This window comes from Podarcis raffonei, chromosome 6 (genome assembly GCF_027172205.1).
Source record: "Podarcis raffonei isolate rPodRaf1 chromosome 6, rPodRaf1.pri, whole genome shotgun sequence".
In the NCBI taxonomy this organism is placed as follows: Eukaryota; Metazoa; Chordata; class Lepidosauria; order Squamata; family Lacertidae; genus Podarcis; species Podarcis raffonei.
Window position 1 is genome coordinate 23,427,009 of NC_070607.1, and position 15,647 is coordinate 23,442,655.

The following is a 15,647-nucleotide window of genomic DNA, read 5'->3' on the forward strand; positions in this document are numbered from 1 at the left end:
ATGTTTTAATACATTTTTATGAGCTGAACTCGAAGAAAGCTTTGCCAGAAGGAAGTTTTGCGAAAAAAACACACCAAAACATTTATGATCCCTTCTGCATTTCAACTGCTGAAAATACTTTTCGTGTGCCAGCAACAAATTCTTTTTCCAAATACACTTCTTAAGTTTGTATATAAATATAGGCAAGTTACACAAATCTGAACAAATTCAAGCCACCCCATTTCAATGATATGTAGAACCTATCCCAAAACTAAGCCTAGGGATCCCTCTGCTGGTAGCCGAGGGCATAATCTCCCATGAAGGATGGAGCAGTTCTAACAGGACTTGAAAAGCTTATCTGCATTGCATTCTTAAAGGTAAAGGTAAAAGGACCCCTGACCGTTACGTCCAGTCGTGGCCGACTCTGGGGTTGCGATGCTCATCTCGTTTTATTAGCTGAGGGAGCCGCCGTACAGCTTCCAGGTCATGTGGCCAGCATGACTAAGCCGCTTCTGGCAAACCAGAGCAGCGCACAGAAACGCCATTTACCTTCCCGCTGGAGCAGTACCTATTTATCTACTTGCACTTTTACCTGCTTTCGAACTGCTAGGTTGGCAGGAGCAGGGACCGAACAACGGGAGCTCACCTCTTCGCGGGGATTCGAACCGCTGACCTTCTGATCGGCAAGCCCTAGGCTCTGTGGTTTAACCCACAGCGCTATCCGTGTGCATTCTTACTTCATTTAAAAAAAGCAGCTGCTATCTTCAACCGCTTCTGTCTGTCTGATTTTGGGGGCACATGGATGGAGCTGGAGGGAGCAGAGGGAATCAACAAAGCTTTCGTTTCTCCACATTCTGCTAACAGCACCCTGCACTGGATCAAAGCACATTCCATCAGTGCAAAGTGATGCAACTCACAACAACTGCTCCTTCCTGTTTCCTTCTGAACACAATAGGACATAGGCTAAGTGAATTCTCGAGTATGATGTAGAAAAATAGGGGTGGTTGGCTTTTGCTTCCCAACTCCCCAAGGGGCTGAGTCCCCTAAGTCCAGGATCGGTCAGAAAAGAAATGTGTTTCCTCATTGTTAGTGAATTTCAACATAAAACTTTTATATATATAGTTTTGTTTCTTCCAGATTCGCACTATGCTATTATTGCTTCATTTCCACCGACTCTGTTTTAGCACACTCTGTTGATAACATACCTTCTAAAATCTGTTTGCTAGATCCTGCAGCCAATTCAATGGGATGATTATCTGTAAAACAGCAGGAAGATAAAATGCATTTATCCTCTCAATGTTATGCGAGTTTCTGTTCAGCACTGAAGTTCTCTTTCAGGGATCGTATTATTTGCAGCAACAGCTTATATAGCATCACCTTCTTAATCAATTGGAACTGGAAATCCTTTTTTTTAATTAAAATAAAAACTGAACCTAGGATGTTTTTTTAAGTGAAGGTATAGAGGGAGAAGGGAAATCAATGAATTCTCCAAAATCCAAACTTTCCAAGCGATTTCATGTTAGGTTCTGTTTTGAGGTGACAGAAGAGAAAGATGGAAGAAGCAAATTAACAACGCAGGCACAAGCCGTAGAAAGCTCTGTTGTCTGCCAACTTGGGACATAATGTCACGATTTCCAAACAATGGGTCGTATCTAAGTGCAGATTACTATTAGGCTGAGAATCCAGAAGCAAGTCAAACACGGCCAGAACGTGTAAAGTTTAAGGCCTTAAAAACAAACACTTAGAAATCAGACATGAATTATCTCATATTACAGGAGTCCAAATTATTCTGCAGCTAAGCCACTGACGTTTTAATTACCTGTTCAAAAAAAATAAAAATGGGAGGCTGAATACTAGGCAATAATTACTCAACATCTACACAGCATGATTTTTTTTTAAAAAAGATCCTTTTCAGCAACCTTCCTTCACTGTCAAAAATGCAATCAACAATTCTGTTATTAGCCTACGCTTCCATCAAGCTCAAGGCAACATACATTGTTGTGCTGCTGTCCTGAGTCATTGTCCTCCTTCACCTTCAATGCAGTTAAAGAAAATGTTGCCATGAGCCTTAAAATAGAACTGATGCCAGTCCCCATTTAATCTGGATTTTAATCTGTGTTTGTTTGTTCTTTTCAAATGACAGCAAGCAGCTTCAGATACAGATTTGGAAGGATCCGTTTGAATAAAAGAAGATTTCGTCTGCATGTAAGTATACGCTTGTGTGCTGTTTATTATTATTATTTATTAATTTGTTAGTCACTTTATTTTGCCCAGAACAGCCCAAAATGACTTAAAACCAAACAAACAGACAATAAAAACCCTACATATATACATTAAAACCAAGAGGGAAAAGAAATACATTAAAAACACCCCATCCCCTTCTTAAAGGCAACAGATAATTAAAGGCCAAAGACCTGGTTATAGAAGGAAGTTTTTGCCTGATGCCTAAAGATATATATAATGATGGCTTCAGGTGAGTTTCCCCTGGGAGATCATTGTGTGCTATTAAGAGCACACCTACGCACATCTGAGTGGCATACACATGTATTAAATACCATCAAAAATTTAAATAAATGCATACATATGGCACATAGTTCCTATTCACAGCAATTTCCCTTGGGAGCACACACAGCAAGAAACATAATCATGTGCACATATCACAAGCAACATAGGATATTTACAATCCCTTACATATAAATCTGCAGAAAACATGTTAAATGGTCAGAAGGCAACATTCAACTGTTTCCATATGTCGTACCTTGGTTTTTGAACAGCTTAGTTCTCAAAGGTTTTGGCTCCCGAATGCCACAAACTCAGAAGTGAGTGTTCCGGTTTGTGAACTATTTTTGGAAGCTGAACATCCGACGGGGCTTCTGTGGCTTCTGACTGGCTGCAGGAGCTTCCTGCAGCCAATCAGAAGCTGCGCTTTGGTTTCCGAAGGTTTTGGAAGTTGAAGGGACTTCCGGAACGGATTCCATTCGATTTCCAAGGTACGACTGTACAATCAATGTTATCTTCCTGTCCAGAAAAGTCAAGAATATTGCAGTGCATCCATGCAAGGGTTCCACAATGAAGACGACACAGCGTGTGCATGTGTATCTGTGAGTCTGCTAGGTCATATACACTTACCATGGCAGTAATCTTGACTCTGCGAATCCCCATGTCCATGGCTGTGGTCATGAGAATGCCCATGTCCATGCTTGGAATCATGGCTGTGCCCGTGTCCTCCATGACTGTGCCCGTGGCTTAGAGCCCCGTTAAACAGGGAATGGCTATGTTCATGCCCTGCAAAAAGAAATTTGTTGGAGTGACTTAGAACGCTTCTGTGTATTGTCACAACTAATAGTAACTTCTCAGGGTTACCCCTGTAAAGTCATTCCTGTGTGATGAGGAAGGGGCAGCCTTCTTAGGTTTAAGAAATGTCTTTGTAGGTAGCTGCAATTGTTAAGTCTGAAAACAATGAAGCAATAATAGCTTCTTTCAATTGTTCAATAAACAAGACGGAAATGGCCAAAGACGCTTCGGTGCTTGAGGCAGAAACTCCATATGGTCCCCAATCCCCATTGTTAAAACAGAAAACTTGTTGCTCCAAAATCTACCTGTTAAAACTGAAAATATTTGATACCCCAAAATCTTCCACTGAAGCAGCCTGCCTCACCCTGAAACAGCACCCTTAATTACTGTATCTAATTAAAAGTAATCTTAACTGATTGATTGTATGTGTTTAAATTAACTTATAAAATAGCTTTGCAGGGGAAAAAGTATAATATTTCTTCTCAGTTGATGCATGTATGAATCACAGAAGAGGTATTGTCATTTTTTTAATTTTTTGTCCCAGGAGGGGATACCTCTAAGATGGCACATACCAAGAGGACTTATATTTCAGTCAATTAATTGATCAAAAATACTGTGATCAACTAAAAATGTGCCCTTGCTCAATCTAGCCAATCGACTAAGGCCCAGTTTCAGACGCAATTATCATAGAGCATAGGCCAATAAACCAATTCAGACATCAAAGGCAACTGTGGTTTAAAAAGCTAGGATAGATGCACTAAAGCCAGGATTGCAAGGGCTCATAAGCACACAGCTCTATCTTAGGCTGATAAACCATGGCTTGAGAGAGTCATGCCTGAACTTGACCAAAGCATAGCTCTATTCTACACTAGTTCAGAACAAAGCCATAGCTAAAGTTCATATTTCTACACAATAGTAGTTTCATCACAAGCTATCGCCTATTTAAGCACTACAGTTCCCCCATGCATGATATTTCCCATCATTTGCATATTTCCAGATAGCAGCTTATATGCTCCTTGCTAAATTTAAAGCAATACTACGTGCCGCATATTAAAAATTCATTTCACGTATTAAGTATAGACGGCAGTGAAAACCAGTGAGTTGTAGTAGCATACTATATAGGACTTAATGAATTGGCCAATAAAAACAACAAAGCAGGTTCTGATTCTTAGAATGTCACTTTAAGACATTTTTTACAGCGGTGTTTTGCTGATGCTAAGGAGGCAAGGCCTTCTAGTGGCTCTCTAAGCTATGGAACAACTCTTCCTTTCTCCTGAAAAGTCCAGTGGACATCAAAGGTATTCCAAGGCTTTTACGATGCTGGTGAAGGGTGACCAGTGGTTGCTGATATTGCAGCATGAGAGGCACAACACAGCTGTATAATGAGTGTACAAGACACCTCACTGGAACTTTGCTGTACGACAGAACGTAGTACTGAGCCATCTAGTGAAACTGGAGACAAAATGATTCATTAAAGGCCGCTCCAGATTGGTGTTTTGTTGGAAGTGCATTCTGCAGCATGTCACTGTTGAAATAATAGTGCGCTGGTGGTAGATTTATACTGGACCGTCCACAAATCATTGCATTACTATAGGGCAGCAAAAATGGGACATCCCAACCTCCCTGCACCCCCCAAAAACCAACCTCAGAACATTTGAGGTATAAAAAGCTACAGGATTTAAGGAGGACGTTCTAGTACATCCACTGAGTAGAAATTAAAAAGTATGTTCAACCCAAAGCTTTTGCAGGCACAAGCAAAATTGAAAGTGGGGTCGTGTCTGACTGCCCCAATAACATCATGAGCACAAATCATCATGAATGTGTAACAAAAGGGATGCCTGGAGAGGCCCGTAAGATTATTGTTTGAGCATCTTACCAGAACCATGAGAGTGGCCGTGTCCTCCATGTTGGAACACAAAAATTCCTATCAGGTTTACAAGAAAGCCGAGTATAGAAACTGGAAGAAGTCTTTCATGATGCACGTCAGGAGGTTCAAGGGCTCTCTGCAACAGGGAAGCAGAAAGTTTGAGTGTAAGTCATTTACAACATCCACTTATAGAACATTCTCAGGGTATCCTACATATCAGTGCTCTGTGAAGCATCGTCTGCATCCACACATAAGGAGAGTCTGCTGAATCAGGCCAGCATCCTGTTCTCACAGTGGCCAACCAGATCCCCATGGGAAAGCCACAAACAGGATCCGAGCACAAGAGGACTCTCCTCTCCAGTGGTTTCCAGCAACTGGCAGTGTGGAGGCAGAACAGAGCCATCACAGCTAGATCCCTTCCACCAAAGAGCTCTCAATCAAGTTGAACCATGGCTTGTTTTAATCCCCCAGGGATGCTGCACACATTACAAAAAACCCAGAGCTTGGTTTCTCAGGTGAACTCTAGCCATGGTTTGTTTGTTTCCAACCAACTACAAGCACTAAACCAGAAATAAGTCAAGAGCAAGTCTTGGCTTACTCCTGGCCGTATTTACCGTATTTTTTGCTCTATAAGACTCACTTTTTCCCTCCTAAAATGTAAGGAGAAATGTGTGTGCATCTTATGGAGCGAATACAGGCTGCACAGCTATCCCAGAAGCCAAAACAGCAAGAGGGGTTGCTGCTTTCACTGCGCAGCAATCCCTCTTGCTGTTCTGGCTTCTGAGATTCAGAATATTTTTTTTTCTTGTTTTCCTCCTCCAAAAACTAGGTGCGTCTTGTGGTCTGGTGCCTCTTATAGAGCGAAAAATACGGTATCTAGTTTGTTTGGGGGGAAAAGACTGAAGAATCAAGTCAGCAGATGAAGCTGCCATGATTGTTTAGTATGGATACAAGCTGCTTGGAATATCTCACTTGTGCTACGTTGCTCCTAATTCTTTCTGGGGATTGCACCACTATTTTGTCTTTCTGAGAGTAGAAGTGTTGGCTGCCCATAGCCTAGCCCTCTGATAGGGAAGCATGCTGTGGTTTGTGCCTGCTATTTAATGATCATGGGGCTAAAACTGGGCTGTCTCAAATCTTGTGAAAAGATGGTTTGGGGATGCATTTCCTGCATTTGGAGGCACTATTGAACATATTTCTTTGCTCTGGCAGCACTGGTGATATTGACTTCAATGCCACTAGATGCAGGCTTAGAGTGTCATGCAAACCAGGCATCTGTGGCACCAACTTCCACGTAAATAACCACAGGACTGAACTGCACAAATCAGTTTATTTATCCGGAATGATTTATAGCCATCTTCATAACATACCTCGACACCTTCAGAGAAAATGAAGAAGGCTGTGAAGATCAGAAACAGACCGTTGACAAAGCCAGCTAGTACCTCTGCTCGAACATACCTAGAAAGATTTTTACAAAGATCTTAGTAGCACTCTGCATTAGCCCAAATTCCACAACTATTGAAGTCTTAGCTTTCCCCCCGTAGTTGAAAAACCCAGTAATAACTGGTGGCCGAATAATCTGAATAAAGTGATATTTTTAAAAAGAATAACTAATGCAAGAATTGAAGCTCCTAGAATGCAAATAAGGTATACAGACTCCACACCAGAACTGCATCATAACAAAAGCCCCTACAATAATTTTTCTAAATGAGAAGTACTGACCCACTGAATGAGAAACAGAGCCGTGAACACTGCTTTCAAACCAGCTGGCACCATTTATTGAGTGAGAAGTTCCAAAAGCGCTGCTGCTCACCTGATCTGCAAGCACAACTCACACCAGGTAGTGGAAGATTTGCTCCCGAGTGGGTGCAGTCCCCCATTTCCTGCAGTAAGGCAACGTTCAGCTTGCTTCTTGCCAGCAAGCACCACTTTGTATGAACCCACACAGAAAGCAGCCCTTAGCCAGGTCAAAAGCAGCACACCAGGCCCTGCTTCTCATTTGGCAGGTGCTGCTCCCAGGCAGCGTATGAAAGTTCATTTTTCCTTTCTTACTGAGGCCAAAATCAGATATGCCATGTGTTTGCTAAAAATGTATTTGCCAGTTTAACTTGAACGTGTGTCAACTTTATCGTACGATTGAGTGCATGGAGGATAGAAGTAAAGCCAACTTACCTCCTCATGCTCTGCTGCCTGTAGAGTTGCCTTTCCCCCCACCCCCCAAATCAGCTCCCTTTCATTATCAGAGCTGAGTTAGGAGGAGGAAATTAAACTAGTGGGGGGCACCGTTGGTGTGGGTTTTGCTATAGGCCTCTGCATGCTTGACTGAGCAATAAAAGTGGACCCCACATGAACACATTACAGTTGTACCTCGGGTTACATACGCTTCAGGTTACAGACTCCGCTAACCCAGAAATATTACCTAAGGTTAAGAACTTTGCTTCAGGATTAGAACAAAAATCGTGCTCCAGCGGCACGGCAGCAGCTGGAGGCCCCATTAGCTAAAGTGATGCTTCAGGTTAAGAACAGTTTCAGGTTAAGAACGGACCTCTGGAACGAATTAAGTACTTAACCTGAGGTACCACTGTATAGCCAAATTGATATGTGTGTTTATCAAAGATGTGAGCATCTGTTTTGGTCCTCAGAAGGGTTTGTGCCAAGTTCAGGGAAGCCAAAAAGATTATATTGGGCCCGATGTGGCCTGCCAGACAGCTACTGATACAAATCAATTAGTTACCATGAGCCAGCAAACATGATGCACATGTGCGAAGCATGAAACTGAAGAGGTCCTTCAGGCATCATGACACAAAGGTCTCATGGGCGCATAATGCAAAGCCATAGTTAGAAAGATTAGGTGGTGCACAAAGACCAAGCACTCTGACCTCACTCTTTCCTTCACCAACCACAGAAAGGAGGCTTCGGTCTTAGCATTGCATCCAAGCCAGCACTTTCCCAAACAAACCACAATCAGGAAGCCAGGAACTAGCAGGGGTGCAACCCACAGAAAGCCTCGGGAGCAACACAGCACCAGTCAGATTTTCAAGGCAACTTGTATCCATAATAAACATTCATTGTATTCCCTAAGCAGAGAAAGCTTCGGATTTCTGGAAGCTTGCACGTCCCTGAGAGTGGGAAAGTGTATCCGAACCAACAGCTAAACGGTCTGACATTAATTTGAGTCATATTTTCATTAACATTAAAGGCGAAAAGTTCCCAAGTGTCTGAGACTTGGCCCTCCTACCAAAAAGGTAGTACAATAGGTACAATAGAAATATTTACAGCCTAATTCCACCAGCCCACTTCAGTACAATTCCTAAAAGCAACACTGCCCTGTTTAGTTTGATTAGAGTATGCTGACATTCTGTCATCTATTACCATCAGGCATTAGAGGCAATATATAGGTTTCTTAGGGACGCGGGTGGCGCTGTGGGTAAAACCTCAGCGCCTAGGACTTGCCGATCGTATGGTCGGCGGTTCGAATCCCCTCGGCGGGGTGAGCTCCCGTCGTTCGGTCCCAGCTCCTGCCCACCTAGCAGTTCGAAAGCACCCTTAAGTGCAAGTAGATAAATAGGTACCGCTTTATAGCGGGAAGGTAAACGGCGTTTCCGTGTGCTGCGCTGGTGCAGGCTCGCCAGAGCAGCTTCGTCACGCTGGCCACGTGACCCGGAAGTGTCTTCGGACAGTGCTGGCCCCCGGCCTCTTAAGCGAGATGGGCACGCAACCCCAGAGTCGGTCACGACTGGCCCGTACGGGCAGGGGTACCTTTACCTTTATAGGTTTCTTAGAACATCTATGTTTTCTCCACTTACCCATAAGAAAAGGCATCATTTGATCTCCACTTTGAAATTACTGACGCTGCCAGTCCAGCTAACAGAGCAGTGCAGTCAAAGAACATGTGAAAAGAATCTGATATTAGACCTAAACTGGAAAAGCAAAGAAAACATTTGGTTAGGTACCAGAAGTTATAGCACATTTGAATGCTTCAAGGTCAGTTCCATTAGCGACTCCACTGTGCGCAAGGATTGCTCAAAAGCCAGTGTTCCTTTGGAGTTTTTACTTAAAATATTGTTTTCTTGCTAATACACATTTACACGGTATCTAGTTCATTCAAAAACTCTATCCCATCAGAACCTATTAAGAAGTGAGACTAATTAATAGATCTTATGCACAAAGCATTGGGAAAATTCAGTACAATGAACTACAAGATGATTAATTTATTAGCCAGAGGAAGGAATTAAATGTACTGTCACCAAAAGTAAAATCCTGGACAAAATATTTGTAGTCTATCCTGGATAAGACATTCAGATGAAATCAGAGAGTGTAACATAGCCACCAACACTTTCCCCACAATAGAGGCAAGACAATAGCCTCACCTAGCCATTCCTGAACACCTGAAGGAGTTCGAAAATGTATGTGTTCACTGATTCATGGCAAATTATTTCCTGATCAAGCACATTTAATGGCAAGTCTTCAGCAGGTGGTAAAAGGCAGGATTAATTTGAAATTCCAATCAGGAATGTTAATGAGAGCTTTACAGTCACTTGTTATTACAATCCACTGGTGAGAAATTGCCTAGCCCATCTACATAGCTATAATGATACTGGGTTATAGTAATGAAACAGTTTTCTGCCAAAATATGTTCAAAATTACCTGCAACTGTTGGGGGTTTTTTACCTTTGATGTAGCTAAAAATAAATCCTACATTGAATCTTTTTTAAGAGGACTGGTTCACACAGTCCAATGAGGTAAATACTGTTCGTTCCTGGGGATCCAGTCATACAGATTGTAATATATGATCTGGTAGATCTCCAGATATAGCTTCCCTGTGCTAATATCCGCAACTGTCACTGCTTGGAAAAGCTTCATTTTTCTAGCAGTTCAACAAGTCCCTGTTGACTGGTTTGCTTCAACACCAGAAACAAGCAGGCTCAAAAGAATTAGCAAGTTCAGCTCCAATGGCTATTTTCCTTATTATTAATCTGCGTGTTGAAACAACCATATTCTCTGATTTATCAGTGAAGGTAGGTTTGGATCAGCCTAAGAAATAAATACAAAAGGGAACCAACTCCATAAAAATTGTTACCAGCCCATCCAGGAATGTAAGCCTGTGTCTCACATGGCATCTGAAGCAATTTGGCAAGTAAAAACTATTACTCACCTCAGGAAAATAATTACTCCTATGGTAGTTTATCCTAAATTTGGAAGCATAGCTTTCAAAACAGGCCTGCCTGGTGTGAGTCGTTTTCTTAAGTGATGTTAAGCTTCCTCTAACTTAAGCTGTATTTATATTAGCATTACTCCGTAAAAGCATCTGAAGTACATAGCATTCATCAGCTGTTCAGAAACACTAGCAGAATGCATTATGAAGCTCCCAAAGATTTTAGATCATTCTCAGAGGACCTTCCCCTGCCTTGTGTAGGGAGGCAGTGAGTGACCAGGGAAATGTCTTTTCTGCCATTGTACCCTGCTTGTGAAATGCTCTCCCCAGGCAGGCTTGCCTGATGCACACTCCAATTCTTTTTAACACTGTGTGAATAAGACCATCTTACTTGCCCAGGCCTTTAAGTGCTAACATTAGATATTTTAACTGCTTTGAGTTTTCCTTGGTTTTAAATATTTCTGATACAGTCATACCTCTTGCTACGTTCGGTTCAGGTTACGTCTTTTCAGGTTGTGTCCTGCGGCGACCCAGAAGTACCGGAAAGGGTTACTTCCGGGTTTCGCTGCTCATGCATGCGCAGACACGCAAAATGACGTCATGCGCATGTGCAGAAGCGGCGAATTGCGACCCGCGCGTGCGCAGACACGGGTTGCATTCCATTCAGGTTGCGAACAGGGCTCCGGAACGGATCCCGTTCGCAACCAGAGGTACCACTGTACTGGTCTCTTATGTGGTAAGTTTATTTGAGTTGTAGGCACTCGCTGAAAGTCTCTGGACTAAAGAGCAGAAAATAAAGACTGTCATAAAAACAAATTCATTCCCAGTGGCTCATAAAATACTTTAGTTCTGAAATTGTGTGTTTCTATTCAAATTGTCAGAATGAGCTTTCCACTAATCATAACCATAATTTAGATTTAACCCACCTCATCTCTCCTAGTATTCACAGAAGACCCACCCACATGAAGCACTATTTAAATATTTATTATGAAGATACTGTTTGCTACAAAAATAAACGGGGCTCTTAAAGACACAGTAATGCAAAAATTCACAGAGAAGCTTCTAACAGTGTTGGGGCCTGACAGATACCAAGCTTTTGAGTAAAAAAAGATACCAAGAAGTCAGAGACTATATGCATACAAAGATAGCCTGTCATACTACAAGGTGCTAGGATGCATAGGAACCCTAATAAAAGTGCATCATGGGGACTATTAAGGCATCTAATGACTGCTGGTCATAGATGAAAGCCATTCCTGAAGAAAGTGTCAGTGAAGAGCAGCTGGGTTGAGCTCGGCTGATTGAAGGTGCCCTAAACGCCTTCAAGCAACAGCACCCAACACCCACTTCTCCATTTTGTGCTCCAGATGGCAGGGAACAACGGACAACTCCTTTATCTCATGCATACGTGGTTTATATATTGATTTTAAGTCACAACAATTTATTTTCTGACATAAGAGTGCCAAAGCCTTCCATCTAGAATCTTATGGCGAGCTATATTGTTGCAGCAGATACATGGTCAAATATTTCTCAGAGCTCTCTGTACTGAAACGTGTCCATGCTGTCAAAAGACGGCATGGTTCTGCAACCCAGCTGCTGTTTGTAACATCAGGCTCTGAACTGCAAATAACTTTACCACCAATACATTTCTAAAGGGCACCAACATGAAGAGAACCCATGCTATTCATGCATATAAACCTTTAAAAAGCAGCCAAAACAAATAAATATTGAATAAGTTGTATCGATACTTCGTTCTCTCTCTACAGTACTGGTAAAATGCAGGAAATTCTTTCAAAGGCTTTTTGTTTGCCCGTTCCCCAGTTGCCCGTAGCACTAACACCTCCTCCTACATACATGTGTTTCTTAACACGTATATAGCAGTATGTGCAAAGTATGATATTTGTATTTATTCTGCAATATATTGACAGGTTCAGAAGCTGCCATAACTTCCCAAATTATCTGTCAGGGGTTTCTTATAGTGCTCTCTCTGTCTACAGAAGGGGGAAAGCCATGTGTGAACCAGCTCTTAGTCTAGTGTACTTGATTTGCTTTGATGAGCTACTGGCATCATCCATTTGGTCACTACAGTGGTACCTCTAGTTACGTACTTAATTCGTTCCACAGATCCGTTCCTAACCTGAAACTGTTCTTAACCCGAAGCACCACTTTAGCTAATGGGGCCTCCTGCTGCTGCCGCATCACTGGAGCACAATTTCTGTTCTCATCCTGAACCCGAGGTACTATTTCTGGGTTAGCGGAGTCTGTAACCTGAAGTGTATATATCCTAAAGTGTATGTAACCCGAGGTACCACTGTACAGGATACAAGGACACAGCATCTTAAGAAATAAGGGATTGATTATATGGCTTCCACAAGAGAATACATGTGCCATAAACTATCAACAACTTTCCCAAATTTTGCCGGAGAAAAATAAAGGCCTAGATATCAATCCCTGCAGCATCATTACAGTTGCAGAAGTTACGCCTTCATGAGCTAAAGGAACAGCATGTTGACATTTTGCCTTTGGCAACTTCTAATCTACAGGACCTGACCAGTTAAGGTTTCATTATCCTGCAGCATTTTCTCCCTGATCTTACTATAGCAACCGTTCTACACAGGGTACACTGCATAACTCCTCAGGAGTACCAAATCTAGCAGATCATGTACTCAGAGGCAACGGTTATGCAAGCAGTCCCTCCAACAAAAACCTTCCAGCCAGCCAAAAAGGGAGAAGGGCTCCAAAACATTTCTTTCCCCACCCCTAGTACAGTCACCTCCTCTTCTTGAAAGCCTCCCTGCCTTCTTTTCTTCCTGAAGTTTAAAACCTGCTCTTAAAACAACGTGTACCAAAAAGACCGCTTCCCATAAAACAAACATTGGCAGCTCAGCCTTCCAAGGAGGAGGAATGAATGAGATAGTCCAACACACACCCTCTTTTCCCAGGGCCAATGACACTCTCAGCCATCATCACACACCCGGCGCTGGTGCTTCCTCAGCACCAGCCAGAGAGAGACGTGGCAGCAGTAGCAGCGGAGCTGAACAGGCACCGCCTCTCCCGCATCCTCCCTCCCTTCCTGGTACCTGTTGCTCCAGATGCCATACAGCAGCTCCACGAAGGCAAAGGAGAGGTTGAGGCAGAGGAAAAAGAAGAGATTTCTTGACGTCTTGTCCGACAGGATCGACCTAAAGGGCGGGCAGGAAACAGGGCGCACTTAGAGGAGGAGGAGAGCATGGAGGTGAAAAAGAGAGTTAGCCAAGAAGCGATGCTGGCCGGGGTCTCGCCTCTCTCAAGGGAAAAAGAGAAGCTGGTACTCTGGGACAGCTCAGTCCATAGAGCAGGAGACTCTTAAGCCCAGGGTCCTGGATTCGAGAGCCCCACTTTGGGCAAAATAGTCCTGCACTGCAGGGGTTGGACTAGATGACCCTGGGGGTGGCTTCCAACTCTGGTCGCCCCCCACCCACATCCGTACCAGGCTGGCAGGCTGGCTGGCTGGCTGGCTGGCAGGGCCCCCCCCCCAAGCATCGGTTATAAGCCACCCCCTCAGTGCACCTGCATCCCCACCTTCCGACCCCCCCCCAAGAGGGGGGTCACATCCCGGACAAGGCGGCCTGCCAAAGCAAAGCCTCCTCCTCCTCACACAGCGCAAAGCCTCGCCCCTTCCCCGAGGCAGCCTCCATGCTGCCAAGCCCTCATGCTGAGCTCGCCTCCGACCGCATTCCCACGCACACGCGTGTGGACGCGTGTCGGGCTGCTTCTTCCCTCGGCCTCGCGCTCCTCACCTGAACCAGCCCGAGAGCTTTCGGAGCAGGTTGAGCCTGGGCGGCTTGTACTCGTCGTCCTTGATGGACAAAGGCAGCATCTTCCAGGGTGGCGGGCCGCGCGCGGGCCGGGCGGAGGGGGAGCGGGACCCGAGGCCTGGCTCGGCGAAGCGGGGCTGGGCGGGCGGGCTTGGCTTGGCTGGCTGGCAGGCGCCCCCCTCCCGGCCCCTTCGCGCTCGCTTCTCTGCCAGGTGAGCCCAGCAGCCGGCCCCTTCCGCCAAGGGAGACTTCCGGCACAACCGGACCGAGGCGCCGCTACGGAGCCTGCGCGGTAGGAGCGGAGGCCGAGTTGCGTCACGTGGGGCGGAGAGCGGGAGCAGAGGGGGCGGGGCTTCTCGCTCTGTGGGAGAGGCTGGCTGGAGTTTAGTCAGGGCCTGGAAATAATAATAATAACAACAATAACAATAACAATAACAACAACAATAAGTTCTTCAACCTGCCCCAAACTCATAACTATTATTATTATTATAACACTGTGTTCCATTGTTTTGCCTGCTTCTTTACAAGAGACCTTTCCACTATTAGTATTACTATTAGTATTAGTTCCTGGCCGTGAATAATAATAATTATTATTAATTAGATTTATATACCGCCCTTGCCTGAGCATCAGAAGGAAGTTTACAGTAAAAAAACAACAACCACAAAAATACATAAATGAAGCAATGACCCTCCAACACACAGCTTTAAAGAAGGCCACAGACTGCTTAGTTAGACCAAGGTCTGGGTGAAGAGGAATTGTTGTTGATAATATTATTATTATTATTATTATTATTATTATTATTATTATTATTATACTTGTACCCCGCCCCTCTTACTGGGTTGCCACTCTGGGCAGCTTCCAACAGACTATAAAACAGCACACAATACATCTTTAGCCCTTTAACCCCCCCCAAAAGTTGAGGGGTATTGCCATTCAAATGGTGTGTGTGCACCACGTCATGTGAGCGATTAATAATGATGATGATGTATTTAGGCTATACAGTATGGCTTAAGTTACACACGCACACATATATGTATATAATGTGAGCATAGGACTGCACTGACACCCCAACTGATCTTGCTCCCCCTTTCTGATACCAAGGGAGTCCCAAAGACCAGCACAGAACTAAATGTGTCTCTCTGGCCTCAGCTTTGCAGCATCTCTCCTCTCTCTCCAGCCCACCTAGTTGCTTCTTAATCAGCTAATTGCAACCCACCTCACCCCTCCAAAGTGAAGCAGAGCACTAAAAGGTAAAGGACCCCTGGACAGTTAAGTCCAGTCAAAGGCCACTATGGGGTTGTGGCACTCATCTCGCTTTCAGGCCAAGGGAGCCGGTGTTTGTCCACAGACAGCTTTCCGGGTCATGTGGCCGGCATGACTAAACCGCTTCTGGCGCAACGGAATACCTTGACGGAAACCAGAGCGCACAGAAACGCTGATTACCTTCCCGCCGCAGTGGAGCCTATTTATCGACTTGCACTGGCGTGCTTTCAAATTGCTAGGTTGGCAGGAGCTGGTACAGATAAGTGAATAGTCTGCAGTCATACCTTGGGTTGA

At 44.1% G+C, this 15,647-nt stretch overlaps 1 protein-coding gene across 1 annotated transcript in view; it reads right to left on the bottom strand.

Annotated features, from left to right (window-relative positions):
* SLC30A7 (solute carrier family 30 member 7) overlaps positions 1 to 14,353 on the bottom strand; it is a 31,469-nt gene extending 17,116 nt beyond the window's left edge. The window contains exons 1-7 of the mRNA XM_053391605.1: positions 14,072 to 14,353; positions 13,373 to 13,474; positions 8,947 to 9,060; positions 6,511 to 6,598; positions 5,150 to 5,276; positions 3,109 to 3,264; positions 1,185 to 1,235 (exon numbers count right to left, since the gene is read on the bottom strand). Coding sequence (XP_053247580.1) covers positions 1,185 to 1,235; positions 3,109 to 3,264; positions 5,150 to 5,276; positions 6,511 to 6,598; positions 8,947 to 9,060; positions 13,373 to 13,474; positions 14,072 to 14,151 — 718 coding nt within the window. The 5' untranslated portion in view covers positions 14,152 to 14,353. The remainder of the gene's footprint in view (positions 1 to 1,184; positions 1,236 to 3,108; positions 3,265 to 5,149; positions 5,277 to 6,510; positions 6,599 to 8,946; positions 9,061 to 13,372; positions 13,475 to 14,071) is intronic.
* Between the last annotated feature and the right edge of the window lie 1,294 nt (positions 14,354 to 15,647).